The sequence below is a fragment of the Primulina eburnea genome, chromosome 3 (genome assembly GCF_022965805.1).
Source record: "Primulina eburnea isolate SZY01 chromosome 3, ASM2296580v1, whole genome shotgun sequence".
NCBI classification, from domain to species: Eukaryota; Viridiplantae; Streptophyta; class Magnoliopsida; order Lamiales; family Gesneriaceae; genus Primulina; species Primulina eburnea.
The window spans coordinates 53126317-53143141 of record NC_133103.1 but is presented as its reverse complement, the minus strand read 5'-3'; the positions used below and the strand labels follow the sequence as shown (position 1 = coordinate 53143141).

At 38.9% G+C, this 16825-nt stretch overlaps 3 protein-coding genes across 4 annotated transcripts; 2 read left to right on the top strand and 1 right to left on the bottom strand.

Annotated features, from left to right (window-relative positions):
* The first annotated feature begins 5581 nt into the window (after positions 1 to 5581).
* LOC140827942 (peroxisomal fatty acid beta-oxidation multifunctional protein MFP2-like) lies at positions 5582 to 10700 on the top strand. Its single transcript, XM_073190903.1, has 18 exons — positions 5582 to 5841; positions 6362 to 6433; positions 6510 to 6575; positions 6662 to 6718; positions 6830 to 6897; positions 6975 to 7056; positions 7454 to 7509; positions 7609 to 7911; positions 7991 to 8077; positions 8478 to 8652; positions 8745 to 8866; positions 8963 to 9126; positions 9201 to 9455; positions 9535 to 9656; positions 9767 to 9888; positions 9970 to 10118; positions 10196 to 10334; positions 10489 to 10700. The coding sequence occupies exons 1-18, from the start codon at positions 5742 to 5744 to the stop codon at positions 10522 to 10524; spliced, it is 2175 nt and encodes a 724-aa protein (XP_073047004.1). The 5' UTR covers positions 5582 to 5741; the 3' UTR covers positions 10525 to 10700.
* Positions 10701 to 10920: 220 nt separating this feature from the next.
* LOC140827943 (uncharacterized) lies at positions 10921 to 12631 on the top strand. Its single transcript, XM_073190904.1, has one exon. The coding sequence runs from the start codon at positions 11327 to 11329 to the stop codon at positions 12464 to 12466; it is 1140 nt and encodes a 379-aa protein (XP_073047005.1). The 5' UTR covers positions 10921 to 11326; the 3' UTR covers positions 12467 to 12631.
* A 1275-nt stretch (positions 12632 to 13906) lies between these two features.
* On the bottom strand, positions 13907 to 16357 carry LOC140827945 (chaperone protein dnaJ 49-like). 2 transcript variants are annotated; one of them, XM_073190906.1, is made up of 3 exons: positions 16217 to 16357; positions 14747 to 16006; positions 13907 to 14298 (listed from the first exon to the last, which is right to left on the bottom strand). In XM_073190906.1, exon 2 carries the CDS (start codon positions 15808 to 15810, stop codon positions 14755 to 14757), a length of 1056 nt encoding a protein of 351 aa, XP_073047007.1. In that variant the 5' UTR covers positions 15811 to 16006; positions 16217 to 16357; the 3' UTR covers positions 13907 to 14298; positions 14747 to 14754. The 2 variants fall into 2 exon arrangements, with proteins under 2 accessions (XP_073047007.1, XP_073047006.1); XM_073190905.1 differs by having other exon boundaries at positions 14753 to 16006.
* Positions 16358 to 16825: the final 468 nt, after the last annotated feature.

Below are 16825 nucleotides of genomic sequence, written 5' to 3'. Positions count from 1 at the left end.
CTTGAGATTGATAGGTAACGATGTTCTTACACTATGAATGTCATTTTTGTGTTTTATTGTATTTGTTGCACAAAATAATGTGGTGGCCGAAAATTGTCTTATAAAATCGAAAATTTTACGCTTCTGTTGTGCTTCCGGTCACCGTAACCGATCCCCTTTCACAAATAACACAGAGCATGGGGCTTACAGTTGGAAAGGTGTCATTAGAAGACTGTGATCTGTTTCACATGGTCATTTGGAAATGATGGCTCAATTTTCCCTCAGCCACTTCTTGAGCAGCTTGCAAAATCGTATTCCCTGTGGATGGATCCAGTCCATATTCCATGTTTACCTACAGAAAAAACGGTACCCTCAAGTCATCCATCCCGGTTAGATATTTGATGTTATCAATTTGGATAATGAAATATTCATGGATTGAGTTGAAGGAATAAACATACCAACTCAAGGGAATAAACATACCAAATATTAAAGTGCCATTACAGTAGATAACTGAAGAAATAGAGAGTGAGCGGAAAAGCTCAAGTCGTAGCGTTGTAAAACTGAGAAAAGAATACAAAGAGAATATGTTTATATACCTAGGGTAAACACAAAAATAATAAAATGACTAATCTACCCTTGAGAGCTAACAATATATTCCAACATCCCCCCTCAAACTCACGATGCTACAGCTAAAAGCATGGAGAGTTTGTCAGACAAAAAACGGAAGCGCGAAGCGGAATGTGCCTTGGTAAACATATCAGCTATCTGCAGAGAAGAAGGAATGAAAGGTAACGTGATGGTGCCAAGCTGGAGATGATGACGAGTGACGTGACAATCAATCTCAATGTGCTTTGTCCTCTCATGAAAAACTGAATTGCGTGCAATCTGAATTGCACTCTGATTATCACAATATAACGGAGTAGGATGACGAAGAAGAATACCGAAATCTGCAAGCAACCAACGTAACCAAACAATCTCGCATGTAGTTGAAGCCATAGCACGATACTCAGCTTCGGTAGAAGATCTAGAGATAACAACTTGTTTCTTACTTTTCCAAGAGATAAGAGAATCTCCAAGAAAAATACAGAAGCCAGTGGTTGACTTACGATCCGTGGGATCCCCAGCCCAATCAGCATGAGAGTATGCACGCAGCTCTAAGGAGGAAGTAGAAGGAAACAAAAGACTCTGAAACTGAGTTCCCCGAAGATACCTGAGAATGCGAAGAACAGCAGCCCAATGAACTGTAGTTGGTGCAGTGACAAACTAACTTACTACATGAACAGTGTGCGCAATATCTGGACGAGTCACTGTGAGATAAACCAAGCTGCCAACAATAGTACGGTATAAGGTAGGATCTGGCAATAGAGGTCCATCTGACAGAGAGTACCGAGCATTGGTCTCAAGAGGAGTATCAACTATCCTGTTATCAGTTAGACGTGCATGCTCAAACAGATCTGCTATGTACTTTGATTGTGATAAAAGATAACCTTTTGGAGAATAGGCAACCTCAATTCCTAGAAAGTAACGTAGCAAACCTAAATCCTTCATAGCAAAGCAGCGAGCTAACTCAGACTTCAAAGCCTCAATACCATCAATATCATCACCGGTGATTATCATGTCATCAACATATAAAGGCAGAAGTATACGACCTGCACGAGTACACTTGACAAATAATGCGGAATCATGATGACTAGGAATAAACCCAAGGGAGGTAATCACTATAGAAAATTTCTGAAACCAAGCACGAGGAGCTTGTTTGAGACCATAAAGAGCCTTACGAAGTCTACAAACTTCACCAGGTTGTTGAGCAACACCAGGAGGAGGAGCCATAAAAACTTCTTCATGAAGATCATCATTCAAGAAAGCATTCTTGACATCCATCTGAGAGATTTTCCATCGACGAAAAGAAGCAACAACAATTAGAGTTCGAACTGTTGTCATTTTAGCAACGGGGGCAAATGTTTCCTCATAATCCATGCCATGCTTCTGAGAGTAACCTTTAGCAACAAGACGAGCTTTGTAGCGTTCAATAGATCCATCAGATTTGGTCTTGATCTTGTAGACCCAACGAGAGCCAATGGTGTGCTTTCCGGGTGGCAACATAACCAAATCCCATGTATGAGTCTAATGAAGAGCAGTCAGTTCCTCAGCCATAGCCTGCTGCCAAAGTGGATTACCAACAGCTTCGCTATAGGATAAAGGCTTAGAGAGACGATGAACAGAGGCAAAAAATGAAGCAAAAGAGCTAGAATAACACGAGTAAGCAAAATCAGGTAGTCGAGTAGACTTACGAACCCGAGTGGACTGACGGAGTGGAGGATTATCCGCGATGCCAGGAGATGATTGGGTTGTCGTAGGGGGATTTGGAGGAGCAGGAGTCTCAGGTGTAGTCGTGGGCAAAGTCTCGTCAGTGTCGGAGGTGAAAGGGTCAATACGAATGAGATCTGCATGTGTCATATTATGCGAACTAACAGGTATAGAAAAGAATGGAACATGTTCAAGAAACACAACATGACGAGAGACATACAGTTTTTGACTAATTGGATCAAAACAACGATACCCTTTTTGACCAATACCATAACCCAGGAAAACACACAGAGCAGAACGTGGAGACAACTTATTGCGCTCGATCTGTGGTCGGAGAACAAAACAGGCACAACCAAAGACACGTAATGAAGAATAATCAGGAGTATGACCATACATTTTTTGAAAGGGTGACAAACCTGAATTATGTGAAGTTGGAATTCTATTGATTACGTGAACAGCAGTAAGAATTGCTTCACCCCAAAATGCACTAGGAACATTAGAAGACAGTAAGAAAGAGCGAGCTGTTTCAACAATATGTCTATGTTTTCTTTCGCCAACACCATTTTGTTCAGGGGTTTCTCTTCACGAGGTCTGACGTATGGTACCATCAGAAACAAACAAACGCGAGAAATCATTTGAAGTGTATTCACCTCCCAAATCACAATGAAAACACTTGATGACAGCTGAATGTTGATTTTTCACAAGAGCTTTAAAATCATTGAAAATAGCAAGATAATCAGACCTATGTTTCATCAAATAAACCCAACAATAACGAGTGCAATCATCAATAAAGGAAACATAATACTCGAACCCCCTTTCGTGGGAACAGGAGATGGTCCCCATACATCTGAATGAACAAGATCAAAAGGAGTAGGAGAAAAAGATAGACTTTTATAAAAAGGTAATGCCGAAAATTTTGCCAGTTTACAGCCACTACAATCAGAAATATCATGACTTTTCAAAGTTCCTAGTGCTCCTGTAGACGCTAAAAAATTCAAACGAGACGCGGAAACGTGTCCTAGACGATTATGCCATAAATAAAAAACAGAAGACGACTGACTCAAACGAAAAGAAGAGAGATCCGCACTAGATGTTGCAACATCTGGTACTCTGAGATAATCCAAAACATAAAGTCCCCCCTGTCTACGGCCTGTCCCAATCAGCCTCTGGGATCGCGGGTCCTGCACATAACAATTTGAAGAAAAGAAGTAGACTAAGTATCCAGACTCACATAATTGACTGACCGAAACAAGATTAAGTGTAAGATTGGGAATATAGTATACATCGGGAAGAGATAAACAACACGTAACAAGAGAACCAACGCCTACTAATGGCATCGGTGTACCATCAGCAGTCACAATTTCAATGGAAGAATTGTGAGACAGATAAGCAAAAGATGACAAATCAGGAGACATATGATGAGATGCTCATGAATCCAAGACCCAGATGGACGAAGATATACCTGAAGTTCCAGAGGATGACAAACCTATATGTGAAGAAGCTGACATAGCATGAGGCTGTGAAGCGAGAAACTGTTGAAACTGCTCAAACATGTACGGATCCAAAGACGGTGCAGCAACTGCATTGTTGGACTGAGGTGGTCGATATGTCCACTGGTTTGATGGATTACCAGGTTTCCATGGAGTGTTCTGAGATGGCTGTTTTTGCTGCTGTGGTTTCCATGGAGTGTTCTGAGATGGGTGATGTTGCTGCTGTGGTTTCCATGGAGTGTTGTGTGGTCGTTGTTGTTGCTGTTGCGTCTGCACTTTTCCTTTACTCAACAATAGTGGGCATTGAGCTTTCCAGTGCCCCTTTTCTTTACAAAAAGCACACTCATCTTGAGAAACTTTCAAATTTGACCTGTTTTGGTGATTACCTTGAGGTCGTTGAGGAGCTGCAAAGACAGATGGTGTAGTCGGGATTGTCCCTTTGTCAACATGAGACTTAAGACGAATCTCTTCAGCTAACAATTCACTTACAACCGAGTCAACGGAAGGAAGAGGGTTACGATGAAGAATCGTCCCACGCAGACCCTCAAAATCATTCCGAAGTGTCATCAAAAACTGTACCAAATGCTGTTCTTCTCTCCGAGAAATATAAATTGAGAATGCTCACAATTCTGCACATTCTGTTAATGCCAATTGATCCCAGAGTGACGACATGGCAGAATAGAAATCTTGGATGCTCATATCTTTCTGCTGAAGGGCACGAATATCTGTCTCCAATTGATATTGTTTGGCAAAATTAGACTGTTTATATAAGCGTGCCAGATGATCCCAAACCTCCTTGGCAGTCTCATATTTTGCCAATTGAGCACCTATTGAGTGCGCAACAGAATTATTAATCCACGTGATAATCTTCGAATTATCTGCCTCCCAAACATCCAATGACACGGCATAATCAGGGTTCGTCTGGTCTGTAGGCTTGTCTCGCACACCTGTTACGTAGCGTTGTAAAACTGAGTAAAGAATACAAAGAGAATATGTTTATATACCTAGGGTAAACACAAAAATAATAAAATGACTAATCTACCCTTGAGAACTAACAATATATTCCAACAATAACAATCATGAAAGTACAATATGCTCTAAAAAATCTGAATAGAAACAAACATAATGAAACTGGCTCTGGTCCATGTTCGTTGGGAAAAACTACACTAATGACAAGCAGCTCACCTTATTAACTTGTGAGTCGTGACATGATCATCCAGTGTTAATGGTTTTTGTAAGTTTGGTTGATTTTAATGATTCGATTGACATAATGAATTTTTTTTTCCCTAATTCAATATTATTTTGGAAAACACTTTTTTAGTATTATTATTTTCAATTGATTTTTCTAAAAATCCAATATATCAAAACTCGGGGAGGGTCTAAAAATTGATATTTTAAAATATATTATTATATTTCCACATCCTCTAGGGTGCAACTATGCAAACAAATTGAATCCACTCGCAAACTTTTGAGTCGGTTTGAAAAATATTTAATTTTGTATTGAGAAATTATCAAATTCGAGTCGAAATATTTTAAATTATTATAATTTCGAATCGAATATAAGCTCAAATATGGCTAGTGTAAGTCACATTCAACCTTAACTTTTTTTGGCATTCAGTTAGACATTAAACCGATCTCACTGACTGATGTTATCGTGTGATTACCTCGGAATATGAACCTGGGGATTATGGGCCAGCAGATTATTAAATTAAAATTGACAATTTTTCTAGAATCGCTTGTATATGCGGCCCATCCCCGTGGATTGAGGTCTTCCAAACTTGATATATACATACAGCCGACATGAATATATGTGTAATGTATATCCAGAACGCACTCCAATGTCAATGTTAACGCTGTCGTCACGACACCTCCTCTTCCTACGTTTTTCACACTGAATATATTTCAACTGAGCCATTCCATTTTCTTCAAGGCTTGAAATATTATTATCCCAGAAAAAAACCGAAAATGAACAGCTCAAAGGGAAGAACGACGCTTGATGTGGGAACTGATGGGGTGGCCATCATCACCCTCCTCAATCCTCCTGTCAATTCTCTATCTTTTGATGGTATTATTTGTGAACTGCGATCTCACTACATATTTCAGACAAGTCTTGATTCTTTTATTGGGTCTTTTGAATTGTCTTTATTTTCGCTCAATCTTTTTCTGCTCAAGGGATATTTTTTCCTTTTTTTCCTCTTACATGGGTTCTTTGTATTGTTCTCATTCATTTGATCTTTGTTGTTCAAGAGTTTCATTGATGTTTTTTTTTGTTGTGTAAAACAAAAGCTTGGATCTTTAGTTGACAATAATTGATATTCTCAATTCCCTGATTATGATATCGATTTTCATTTTTAAGATTTAAGAAAAAGTATTATCGATAAGTATTTTGTACTTAGAGTAGTTGTTATTATTTCTAATTTATCGCATAAATAGAGTGGTTTAATACTTGTTCTGCTACTCTAGGCGGCACTGCCGAGGAAACGTGAGTTTGTATGTGATCACTGGGTTGAGAAGTTGGATTGCATTTAGCTATTGATTTCCTATTTCTGGGCAAATGTTAACCGTTCTTTTTGTAATGTCTTTAGTGTTGGACAGCTTAAAAGATAATTATGAACAGGCGTTGAGAAGGGATGATGTTAAGGCAATTGTTGTTACAGGTAAACACTGAGATTTTGTTTGATGTTGAGCACAGTGGATCAAGGATTTAGAGAGCATTATTTGTTACTTGAGCAGGTGCACGAGGAAAATTTTCTGGTGGCTTTGATATAAGTGCATTTGGAAAAATTCACGATAAAAGCGGTATGATGTATTGTTTGTCTTGTTTTGCTTTTATTGCTTCGACATCACTTCTGAGCTAGTGCTAGTGTGTTTGTGTTTGATCACAGTCCGAGCACCGAAGCCCGGTTTTGTATCTTTGGAGATTCTCAGCAATATTGTGGCAGGTATGTGTTTCAGATTTTTGTCATTCTAACTATCTAGTTACATGCCAGCACGCTGTGTATCTTCTTTGGTATTTCTAGCTGTTCTTTAACTGACCGTGACTCTACTTTCAGCTGCAAAAAAACCCTCTGTGGCTGCCGTTGATGGTCTTGCCTTGGGTGGAGGATTAGAAGTTGCAATGGTAAGTTCTCTTCATTGTTTACAGTTCATAGAAGCATTATGTCGATTAGAGATGACCTTTTATATCATTTTTTTCAGGCCTGTCATGCACGTATTTCTACTCCTAATGCTCAATTGGGCTTACCGGAGTTGCAGCTTGGGATATTGCCTGGATTTGGAGGTGTAGCATTATTCTGTTGCATATGCCTATTTGTGGGGGGTCTTTTTCATTTGTAACATATAAGAAGCCCTTATTTGTGGGAATTACCATTGTTCAAAGGGATAATCGGGATCTGTAATTATCCCCACGAGTAGCAGAACTATGATGAAATCTACTTCCAGATATAGTTGAACGATATTTATTTAAACATGAAGTTGAGAATTTCACTTCTAAATCAAGCTTATTGTGCCAGATCTTCTGGCTAATGGATCTGAGTGGATACCAAAATATTGATCATTGCCTCTGGTTGACATGAGTCTGTTGTAACTAACGAGAGGCTGGAGTATTCAAATGAAGTTTCATGATGTGACTAAATGTTCTTTTTCTCACACAATCTCATTTTGATTTATTTTCTCAGGAACACAGGCCCTGCCACGCCTTGTTGGCATAGCCAAGGCCCTTGAAATGATGCTGGTAAGCTTTCGTTTTTGTGAGTTTCAGTTGGTATTGTGGTTTTCAGCTTCAATAGTATTGATTGACATCTGATATTATCCTATATCTGTATTTGCATAGACATCAAAGCCTGTAAAAGGCCAGGATGCCTTAAGTTTAGGCCTTGTGGATGCCATTGCTTCACCTGATGAATTAGTGAATACTGCTCGTCGATGGGCTCTTGACATTTTGGAGTTTAAAAAACCCTGGATCAACAGTTTTTATAAGACTGAAAAGTTGGAACCTTTTGGTGAAGCCAGGGAAATTTTTAAGTTTGCTCGAGCTCAGACCCGTAAACAAGCTCTGAACCTCACACACCCCCTAGTTTGCATTGACGTTGTTGAGGAAGGCATAGTCGCTGGCGCTCATGCTGGGCTCTTGAAGGTTTGGTTCCATTTCATCACTTAATAAATTTATCTTAGTCCAACCTTGACTTGAGATGAATGAGCATCTATACTGGCAGGAAGCTCAAGAATTCCAAACTCTTGTGGAATCGGATACTTGCAAGAGCTTGGTTCATATTTTCTTTGCCCAGCGTGGTACCACAAAGGTGGAGTAAAATTTTTGATGGTTTATAATATTAGAGCTAATATTTGCACTCTATGGCATACATTCCTTGAAATATTTTAGTTTTATCAGAGTTCCCAGTTTCACTAAAACATATCCTTCAACAGACATTTTATGTTCAAGAGTTATTGTTATTAGTGCCTGTCATGTTGCAAAAAATTTTTCAATGGTCAGAACTGGGATTAGATGCTGCAGAACCCCGTTTCTATTCTTAAAAACCGAACATATGTGGTGCAGATTGCAAAATGTTTGTGATCAGAGTTCGTCTTTGAGTTCCATGTGTTCACACGATTACCTTGTTTATTCACTAAAATATATGAGCGTTTAGTGTTACCAAACCAAGTTTTTAAGATATTTATATTTCTCTTTCTACTTACAAACAGGTTCCAGGTGTCACAGATAGTGGCTTGAAACCAAGGCGGATAAAGAAGGTTGCAATCCTAGGTGGAGGGCTTATGGGTTCTGGAATAGCAACTTCATTGATTCTCAGTAATTTTCCAGTTATTTTAAAGGAAGTGAACGATAAGTTCTTACAGGCTGGTATTGGTAGAGTAAAAGGTGAGACTGAACCAAGCTCTAGATATGATATCCGCTTTGCTGATTTCCTCTCAATTACATATATATTAATTTGACTGTTTTTGTATTTTCAGAAAATTTGCAAAGCCGGGTCAAGAAAGGGGCAATGACCCAAGAGAAGCTTGAAAAAACACTTTCTTTGCTCAAGGGTGCACTTGATTATGAAAGCTTTAGAGATGTGGACATGGTTATAGAGGTGAACTAAGACATTTTAAGAGTTAGCATTGGTTATGACTCTCTGCTCTTTTTTGGGTCTATATCTTGTGTTCTCTTTTTGCCGTCATTTGACTAGGCTGTCATCGAGAACGTTGCTTTGAAGCAGCAAATTTTCTCAGATCTTGAAAAGTATTGCCCTCCACATTGCGTTCTTGCTAGTAATACTTCTACTATTGATCTAAACTTGATTGGGGAAAAGACCAAGTCCCAGGAACGTATCATTGGAGCCCACTTTTTCAGGTGAAAATTGGCCTAATCTTTTAATTAATTCCCGTTGTACATTGCAAATGATGTGAGCTCCGTAATTCCTGCAGTCCGGCTCATGTGATGCCGCTTTTAGAAATAGTTCGCACACAGAAAACATCTCCCCAAGCAATTGTAGATTTACTGGATGTTGGGAAGAAAATAAAGAAGACTCCAGTTGTGGTCGGAAACTGCACTGGTTTTGCTGTCAACAGAATGTTCTTTCCTTACACTCAAGCTGCTTTATTACTTGTAGACCGTGGTGCAGATGTCTACAAGATTGATAGAGCCATCTCCAAATTTGGAATGCCAATGGGTCCGTTCAGGTAATGTGCTGCATGGCACTACTTAGCTTGATAAATTAATGCAATGATGGCTTAATGGTTTGGATAATGTTGTCCTTAGATTGTGTGACCTTGTTGGATTTGGAGTTGCCGTCGCTACTGGGGGACAATTTGTTTTGAATTTTCCTGAAAGGACATACAAGTCAATGCTGATTCCACTCATGCAAGAGGATAAGAGAGCAGGTGCGTGTTTCTTTTAATCTATATCAAATATCGATCAACCATTAAACGTTTGTGGATTCTAAGAAACAATGAGTTTCTTGTTTTACGAATTCACAATGTGCTTCTTTTAGGTGAAACGACTCGACGAGGGTTCTATATATATGACGAGAAGCGCAAAGCTGTTCCAGATCCAGAGCTCAAGAAGTACATTGAGAAGGCTAGGGAGATATCCGGTGTCAGCATCGACCCAAAGGTTGTTCTCTCATTTCACCTCATGAATATAAACTGAGCGCTTATATTTACCTCAAAATCTGTTGATTGAATTCGCATCCAGTTGACAAACTTACAAGATAAAGATATCATTGAGATGATATTCTTTCCTGTGGTGAATGAGGCCTGTCGGGTACTGGACGAAGGCATCGCAGTCAAGGCTGGTGATCTCGACATATCCGCCGTCATGGGCATGGGGTTTCCTCCTTACAGGTTTGCTCCCACCTTATGGTTCAGATATCACCTTTTAAGGTTGTTTTTGCACATTCATTCTTGTTATTCATGGACAGAGGAGGGATCTTGTTTTGGGCCGATACTCTTGGATCAAAATACATCTGTTCGAGGCTGGAGGAATTTTCGAACTCATATGGAGAGTTTTTCAAGCCCTGCTCTTATTTGGCTGGACGAGCTGCAAAGGGAAATCCCTTGGTGAGAATTATCATGTCTTATGATGCTATTTTTATCATCTTCCACCTTGTTACGGCCCCCGATTGCGTATGCAGTCTGGTTTTGATTATTGTATTCATTTCACGTTGACGTTGTCATCAAATCTAGTACTGACAAGTTTGGTGTGTTTATGCAGAGTCTGACTGTTGATCCAGCGAAGTCGCGCTTGTGAGGTGGTTGATTTATGGGCCTAGGATTGACGCATATGATTAACTATTTGGGCATGGCATCGAGTTTTTAGATATTCACTGATAATGTTTAGAGTTGAGAAGGGCTAAATAAAGTAAACGGCAATGATAATGATTTCAAAATTTGGATTTGCTTTATTATTATTGTTATTATTATTGCTGTTTTGTACATGTGAATGACATTGTTTTGATTCTGGGATCGTACTTCATGATACGACTCGGGGGTGGGTTCTCGATGGTGCCAAGAATTCAAACAATCCGTAGATGAATGAATATTTTCTAAGCAGATTCTTCCTCGAATTATATTCTGTTATCTGCCTGGCTTTAGCGACACATTTAAGCCAAAGATTCTTTCTTGGTTTGTTTGACTATGTGAAAAGATGTAAGATATGCTGCGTTTGGTAGGATTGGTGAAAAATATTAGAGATGCGGAGAAGTAAATAGTTGATGCCAAACAAGGAACATTGGCCTGCCACTAACAGACAGCTAGGGTTCGCTTTCCTTGTCTTGTTCATTTGGCAGCTTAATTATAAACTATTTCGATTTCCACGTGGTTCTGGGAGCTCGCCTCATAAATGACCCTTCCCTGCTTACTTTAATACCCATTTTTTTCTGCATTAATTAGCACTCTCCTTTGACCAGTTTCCCCCCTCCTCTCCCTTAGCGTGAATTTTTATGCATTCTAGTTTTCTTGAGATTTATGCCAAGGGAGGGGAGAAAACAAACAGCCCCGTTCCTAAAATAATCTGCTTAATCTGGGGTTTCTAGATTTTGGAGTCAGAACTAATGGTGATGGAAATTGTGCATGAAGATTTGGGAGAGGGAAACATGGGATGCGTAAACCATCAGTACAAGAACAGCACTCCTGGTGGGATCTGTGCCTTTTGTCTTCAAGAAAAGCTTGGAAAGCTTGTTTCTTCATCATTTCCTGTAGCTGTTGTACCGTGCTCTTCCTCTTCTTCAACTCCCTCTTTTAGATCCGACTTTGGTGGTGGGAGCATCGCCTCTACAGGTGGCAGAGCCGCCATCCTTCAAGCCCGCCGTCTTGCATCGAATTCAACGGCTCATTCTCAGTTTCTGAGCTACATGGACACCTCCAGAGATAAGGGTAGCAGCTATCTTGGCCACGACACTACTAGGAGGTCAAGACTGCCTTTTATTTTGACCCACGGGAGGCGGAAAGATGAAACGATGGCTTGTTCAGATTCCAACAGCATCATTTTCAGGAGAAGTATGTCAACAACTCCTAGAAGAGGTGTGCATTTCATGGCTGAAAATCATCCTAAAGATCATACTCGTAGGACAAAATTCTGGTCATTCCTTTACATGCCGAAGCTCTCCACTAACAAAACAACTACAATACACTCCAAACCTTTGAACTCCTCATCCGCGACACCTAGAACTATGTGTGGTAGTTCATCAAGGGACAAGAAAAAGGAAGACTTCGTTGATGTGGATGAACCTGAAGATGGTAGCCCTGATGAGGCTGCATTTGACAGAAAGGTTTCAAGATCTAGATCTGTTGGTTGTGGGAGCAGGAGCTTTTCAGGTGATTTATTTGAGAAGATTTCAACTGGCTTTGGTGATTGTACCCTCCGCAGAGTGGAATCTCAGAGGGAAGCGAAGCCCCAAATTTCCTCAGTTCATAAAGTTGGTGTCAATGAAAAAGTGAAATGTGGTGGGATTTTCAGTGGTTTTATGACCCCTTCATCCTCTTCATCGTCTTCAACCGAGGATAAATCAATCTCTGCAACTCATTCATCAATGTCAAATATTTCGCATGGCAGAATTAGAAGTTGGGGATGGGCATTGGCTAGCCCAATGAGAGCTTTTGGCAAGCAGCCATCTACGGGTAAAAGTGTTACTGGCTCGATTAAGAATGCCACTTCCAATTTGGCTGCAATCCCTTCATTGTTGGCTGTTTGAGTGTGAGAAGAAGAAAAAAGCTTAAAATTTATGAGTATATTCATAGTCCTTCCAATGTGGCTATGTTTCACTGTTCATCACTCGTGATGTTTTAGTTGTCGTATGTTTGTTGTGGGTTTGGTGTAAGATTTGAATATGCATGAATACGGCAACATTTTCATGTTATTATGAGGTGATTCCATGTCCCATGAGCTATCGGTGTGTACAAAATCATCTAAACTGTAAAATAAAAAAATATCGATGGACTTAATTTTTTGTTTTAAAAGGAGATGATGGGTTGAATATATAACAAAAATCGGGAGTAGATTGCCTGTTGTTATGACATGCATCTATTGGTAAAAAGGGTTAAATAGTTGACATGATGGTTGCCGTCGTGCATCTATTGGTAAAAAGGGTTAGTTTACCTTTCCATGAGCTAAAAAAGTTGAGGAACTTTGTGGTGGTTTTCTTGTCATTTATCTTGCATCAACGGTGATGGCAATGAATTACACCAACTTATGCCCCGGTCAATTGCACCTTTTGTAATCAGTATCCAACAATTCTGTGAGCAGATATTCGAGCACATATTCCCCTCTTCTGTCTGGAAAATATATAACGCTCACTGAAAAAGAAAAAACAAACATTTACACCAACCCTTGTTCCACACCGGGACCGTGAAAAAGTAGCATAATATAGTCTTTCCTCTGCCATAAAACAGTCTCCTTTCCTCTCATCTTTAACTTTTGAGTAACAAACCACAAAGAATATGATAAGCCAAGAAACTGGAGGCAACACTTTAGTCAACATTTTAACACCATTAATGGCTCCTCTTGGATAACAATGTCAGCAAACACTCCGAGAAACATCAACACTTCTACCTCTCTACTAGTCATTGTTTCTGGATTCCAAGTAGAACCTCTACAGTTCCTCCATCCGGAAACCCTCTCTCTACATAGCATGGCAGTGAAGTATTTAACTTGGCAAGAAACCTTCAATTATCCTGTATGAAATTTATGCTAAATGGAGCCGAGTAAAAATCTCTATCTACTACCTTCTAATTGAGCTCAACAAAATTTCACACATCCCTGAATAATTAGAAGGAAGCAATGTGACCAAGTTGATCTAGCTCAATCTTTGTTGCCGTGCTCCAGCAGTTTGAGGAAATTTGCAACACGCTTCTGCTTTTGCTCCTGTCATAGGATCATAATACTCAACGGCAACGAGGAAAGCAAAATATTTTCTCTGTCCACACAGTTGGGAGTCTTAAATTTACCACCAAATATTTCGAATATATTGATTACTGTTGAATCCCATATAATTCACGCATCTTCTTGGAGTTAGATTCAGATTAAGTTAGAAAATCATAGAGAGACATATAGTATAACAGAGAGTACACGAAAATGCAGGAAAAGACATGTTTGTTAAACATCTTTTAGGTAGAAAGAGATCACAAAGCTCACATGATTTAAAACATCTAGCAGTTGTCATCAACAATGTTGGTTTTGACTCAGTTATCATATGCTAAGAATTCAGTACACGGTATTGCATATGATTGCAACACAAATGACCGTAAATAAAATATAAAAATATCATGGAGTCTGTTGAGGCCACAAACTCCTTCACGCTGTTTCTGATCCAGATGCAAGAAAGGCACAACCAGAAAAGCTGAATGTTAGCACTAGATTCATGGTCCCTATCTTTTCGTCAAATACTCTTGTTTTGTAAAGGCACTTCCATAAAGGACATGCAAGGCTTTGTGCAAGTAATATGTTGAAGGTCGATGCATTCATTTATAAGATTCGCATATTCAACAAAGGAATAACTTCGCTTAGAGATGGATAATTTCCAGTTTACTGCAAAAATCAAAATTTCAAAAAAATTTATGTGTCAACAATTTTAACTCTAGTGTATAGCAAAACCTAAAGTAAAAACACTCAGCTGGATATAGGATGAAGATGGGTGACTATTATTCCAATTATTACTCAAATACAATTAAATCACATGAATTACAGGAGTACGTTGTTCAAGTGCAGGGTAATACCAGCTTATAAAGTAAGCCTCAAATTTTTTCAAGGAAACTGCAGAGTAAAATGCTGTTGATATGTTCTATAATAGCTACGTCATTAGCTTGAGATTTCGTTCTAAGGGAGCCACATTTTGTATAGCTATATTAAATAAGAGAGAGAACATAAACAAAAACCTTTGGTAAAAGACTGTTGATATAATTGCAGAGATTTAACTAAGTACAGTTCGAGATTTAACTAAGTACAGTTCAACCGGAACATGCAGAGACAGAAAAACCTTAACCTTCATGATGTGAAACTTTCAAGCCTGTCACAGTGAGGAGTTGGAAAGTGTCTGTTCCAATGACGCCTCTGCATTTCCATGTGACAATACCGTCCAAGCATGTGTTGATAGTCCTTGATCACATTATTTTCAGTGTCTTGTCGACTAGAGCTTCCTATAGGATAATTCTGATCGTATTCAGGTGATTTGACAAAAAACTCAACTCCATGATTCTCCGTTGTTTTCTTGAATTGATACGAATAGTTCTTTTGCAATGAATACTCCGGCTCAGAGAAAGGAAGATAGGCCAGCAGAATGATTATTAAAAACGGTAGCAACTGAAGAAGCAGCATAAGATTTGGTCCATTATCACCCAAATCTTCCCTGTGATGATCACCACCGTCAGTTGTTCTAGTCCTGTAAACTCGAGCATTTCTGAATGCATCGCGCTGACCAAAAAAAGCCCTAAATATCTCATCAGGGTCAAAGTCGTCGTCGAAGAAGTCATTCCCTGTTCTCCTTCTTCTTTGCCTAACATTATTCTGCTGATTATACTCAAACTCACCCACAAAACCAGTCTGATCATACTGCCTCCTCGAGTCATCATCACTCAAACATTTGAATGCCTTGCCAACTTTCTTGAATGCCTCCTCAGCTCCCGGAGCTTTATTCTTATCAGGATGAACTTTCAGAGACAACTTCTTATATGCCTTCCTAATCTCCTCCACAGAACAGCTCTTTTCCACGCCAAGAATGGAATAATAATCTTTCTTAGTCCTAATTTGCCTAACCAACTGCACATGCTCCTCCGTGTAATTCCTCTCCCCATTTGAAACCCCGTCACCATCAGCTAAGCCCACATTGTTTCTCGGCCTCTTGACAGTCTCCACATCATTAGAGGCACCAACAGAAGGAGCATCAAGATTTTCACATGCAGCCAAAAGATCATCCAGGGGTAAATTCTCATCCAGGCGGCGTGCGATCCCTATTAATTTAAGTGCTCTTTGTTTATTGCCAGAGGCAATGGCCTCTCGAGCAATATTAAGGCTCTTCAAAGCCTCATCCTTGTTGCTATCCATAACAATTCCTTGATTTAAAATTTTTAAAAAGGCCAAAAAAAAAAAAAATACAGCCAACGGATTTCAAGAAAAGTTCCAAAAAATTAATCTAAAGGTTAAAAACCTAGAAAATCCAACGCCCCGTGAAGTTCATCAACTTCACGAATCAATCAGTAAAATCAAAGGTGCTGAATTTCCCGCAAGTTCAAATGATTACCTAATAAAAAGTGAAAATAAGAATGCATCAGGATCTCAATAAATTGGAAAATGATCACCAGATAAAATGAAGGAACAAGAAAGGAGCTGCCAATACCGATCCAATAATCAAGAATGCGTGCTTGACATATAAACGATTAACACAATGATGATTACAACTCAGAAAGCCTAAGATACACAAAATCATCAATTAGAAAAGGGGCTTGCTTACTTTTTGTATTCTCTTCTGTTCCGAAACCTCATCAGTCTCATTCATTCCTCATATTATAAGAACATGTCGAGTAAACCATGGAGAGAAGATGGTCGAGGTTGGGGATAATCTTCATTTTAAAAAATATTTGATTTAGCTATTCGAAAGTCAACCAATTAAAACTGTTAAAAAACCTAAAAAAATTTATATATAATGTGATGTGATCCACCAATCAGCCCAAACTATTTGGTCGAATCATCATGCTGATAATCAAGTTAATTAAAAATTAATAATCTATCAATAATATTTTGTTTATGGGGTAATTAGAATAAATTTGTTTTTGTAAAATTAATTGTTGATTTAAGTAATGGGCTTCCAAATAAACTTGTGAAGTAGATTTTCTAGTTTCGATTTCGTCATATATATTCGAACTCAACTTGAAACTCTAGAGATTTAAAACATTTTGTTCGAATTCAGTTGAAATCAAAGCTTGAGTTTGACTTTCCTGAACCATTCAAACCATGGCTCAAAAATGAATTCAAAAGGTTCGAAATATATCTAATACTATATAATATTATGTTAATTGCTAAAATATTAAAACGAACAAAATAATTTGACTTGGAAAAAATT

Coding starts and splice junctions, on each gene's coding strand:
- LOC140827942 (XM_073190903.1), top strand. CDS start 5,742: ATGAACAGCTCAAAGGGAAGAACGACGCTTGATGTGGGAACTGATGGG. Junction 8,078..8,477: donor CCCAGCGTGGTACCACAAAG/GTGGAGTAAAAT, acceptor ACTTACAAACAG/GTTCCAGGTGTCACAGATAG. Junction 8,867..8,962: donor ATGTGGACATGGTTATAGAG/GTGAACTAAGAC, acceptor TCATTTGACTAG/GCTGTCATCGAGAACGTTGC.
- LOC140827943 (XM_073190904.1), top strand. CDS start 11,327: ATGGTGATGGAAATTGTGCATGAAGATTTGGGAGAGGGAAACATGGGA.
- LOC140827945 (XM_073190906.1), bottom strand. CDS start 15,810: ATGGATAGCAACAAGGATGAGGCTTTGAAGAGCCTTAATATTGCTCGA.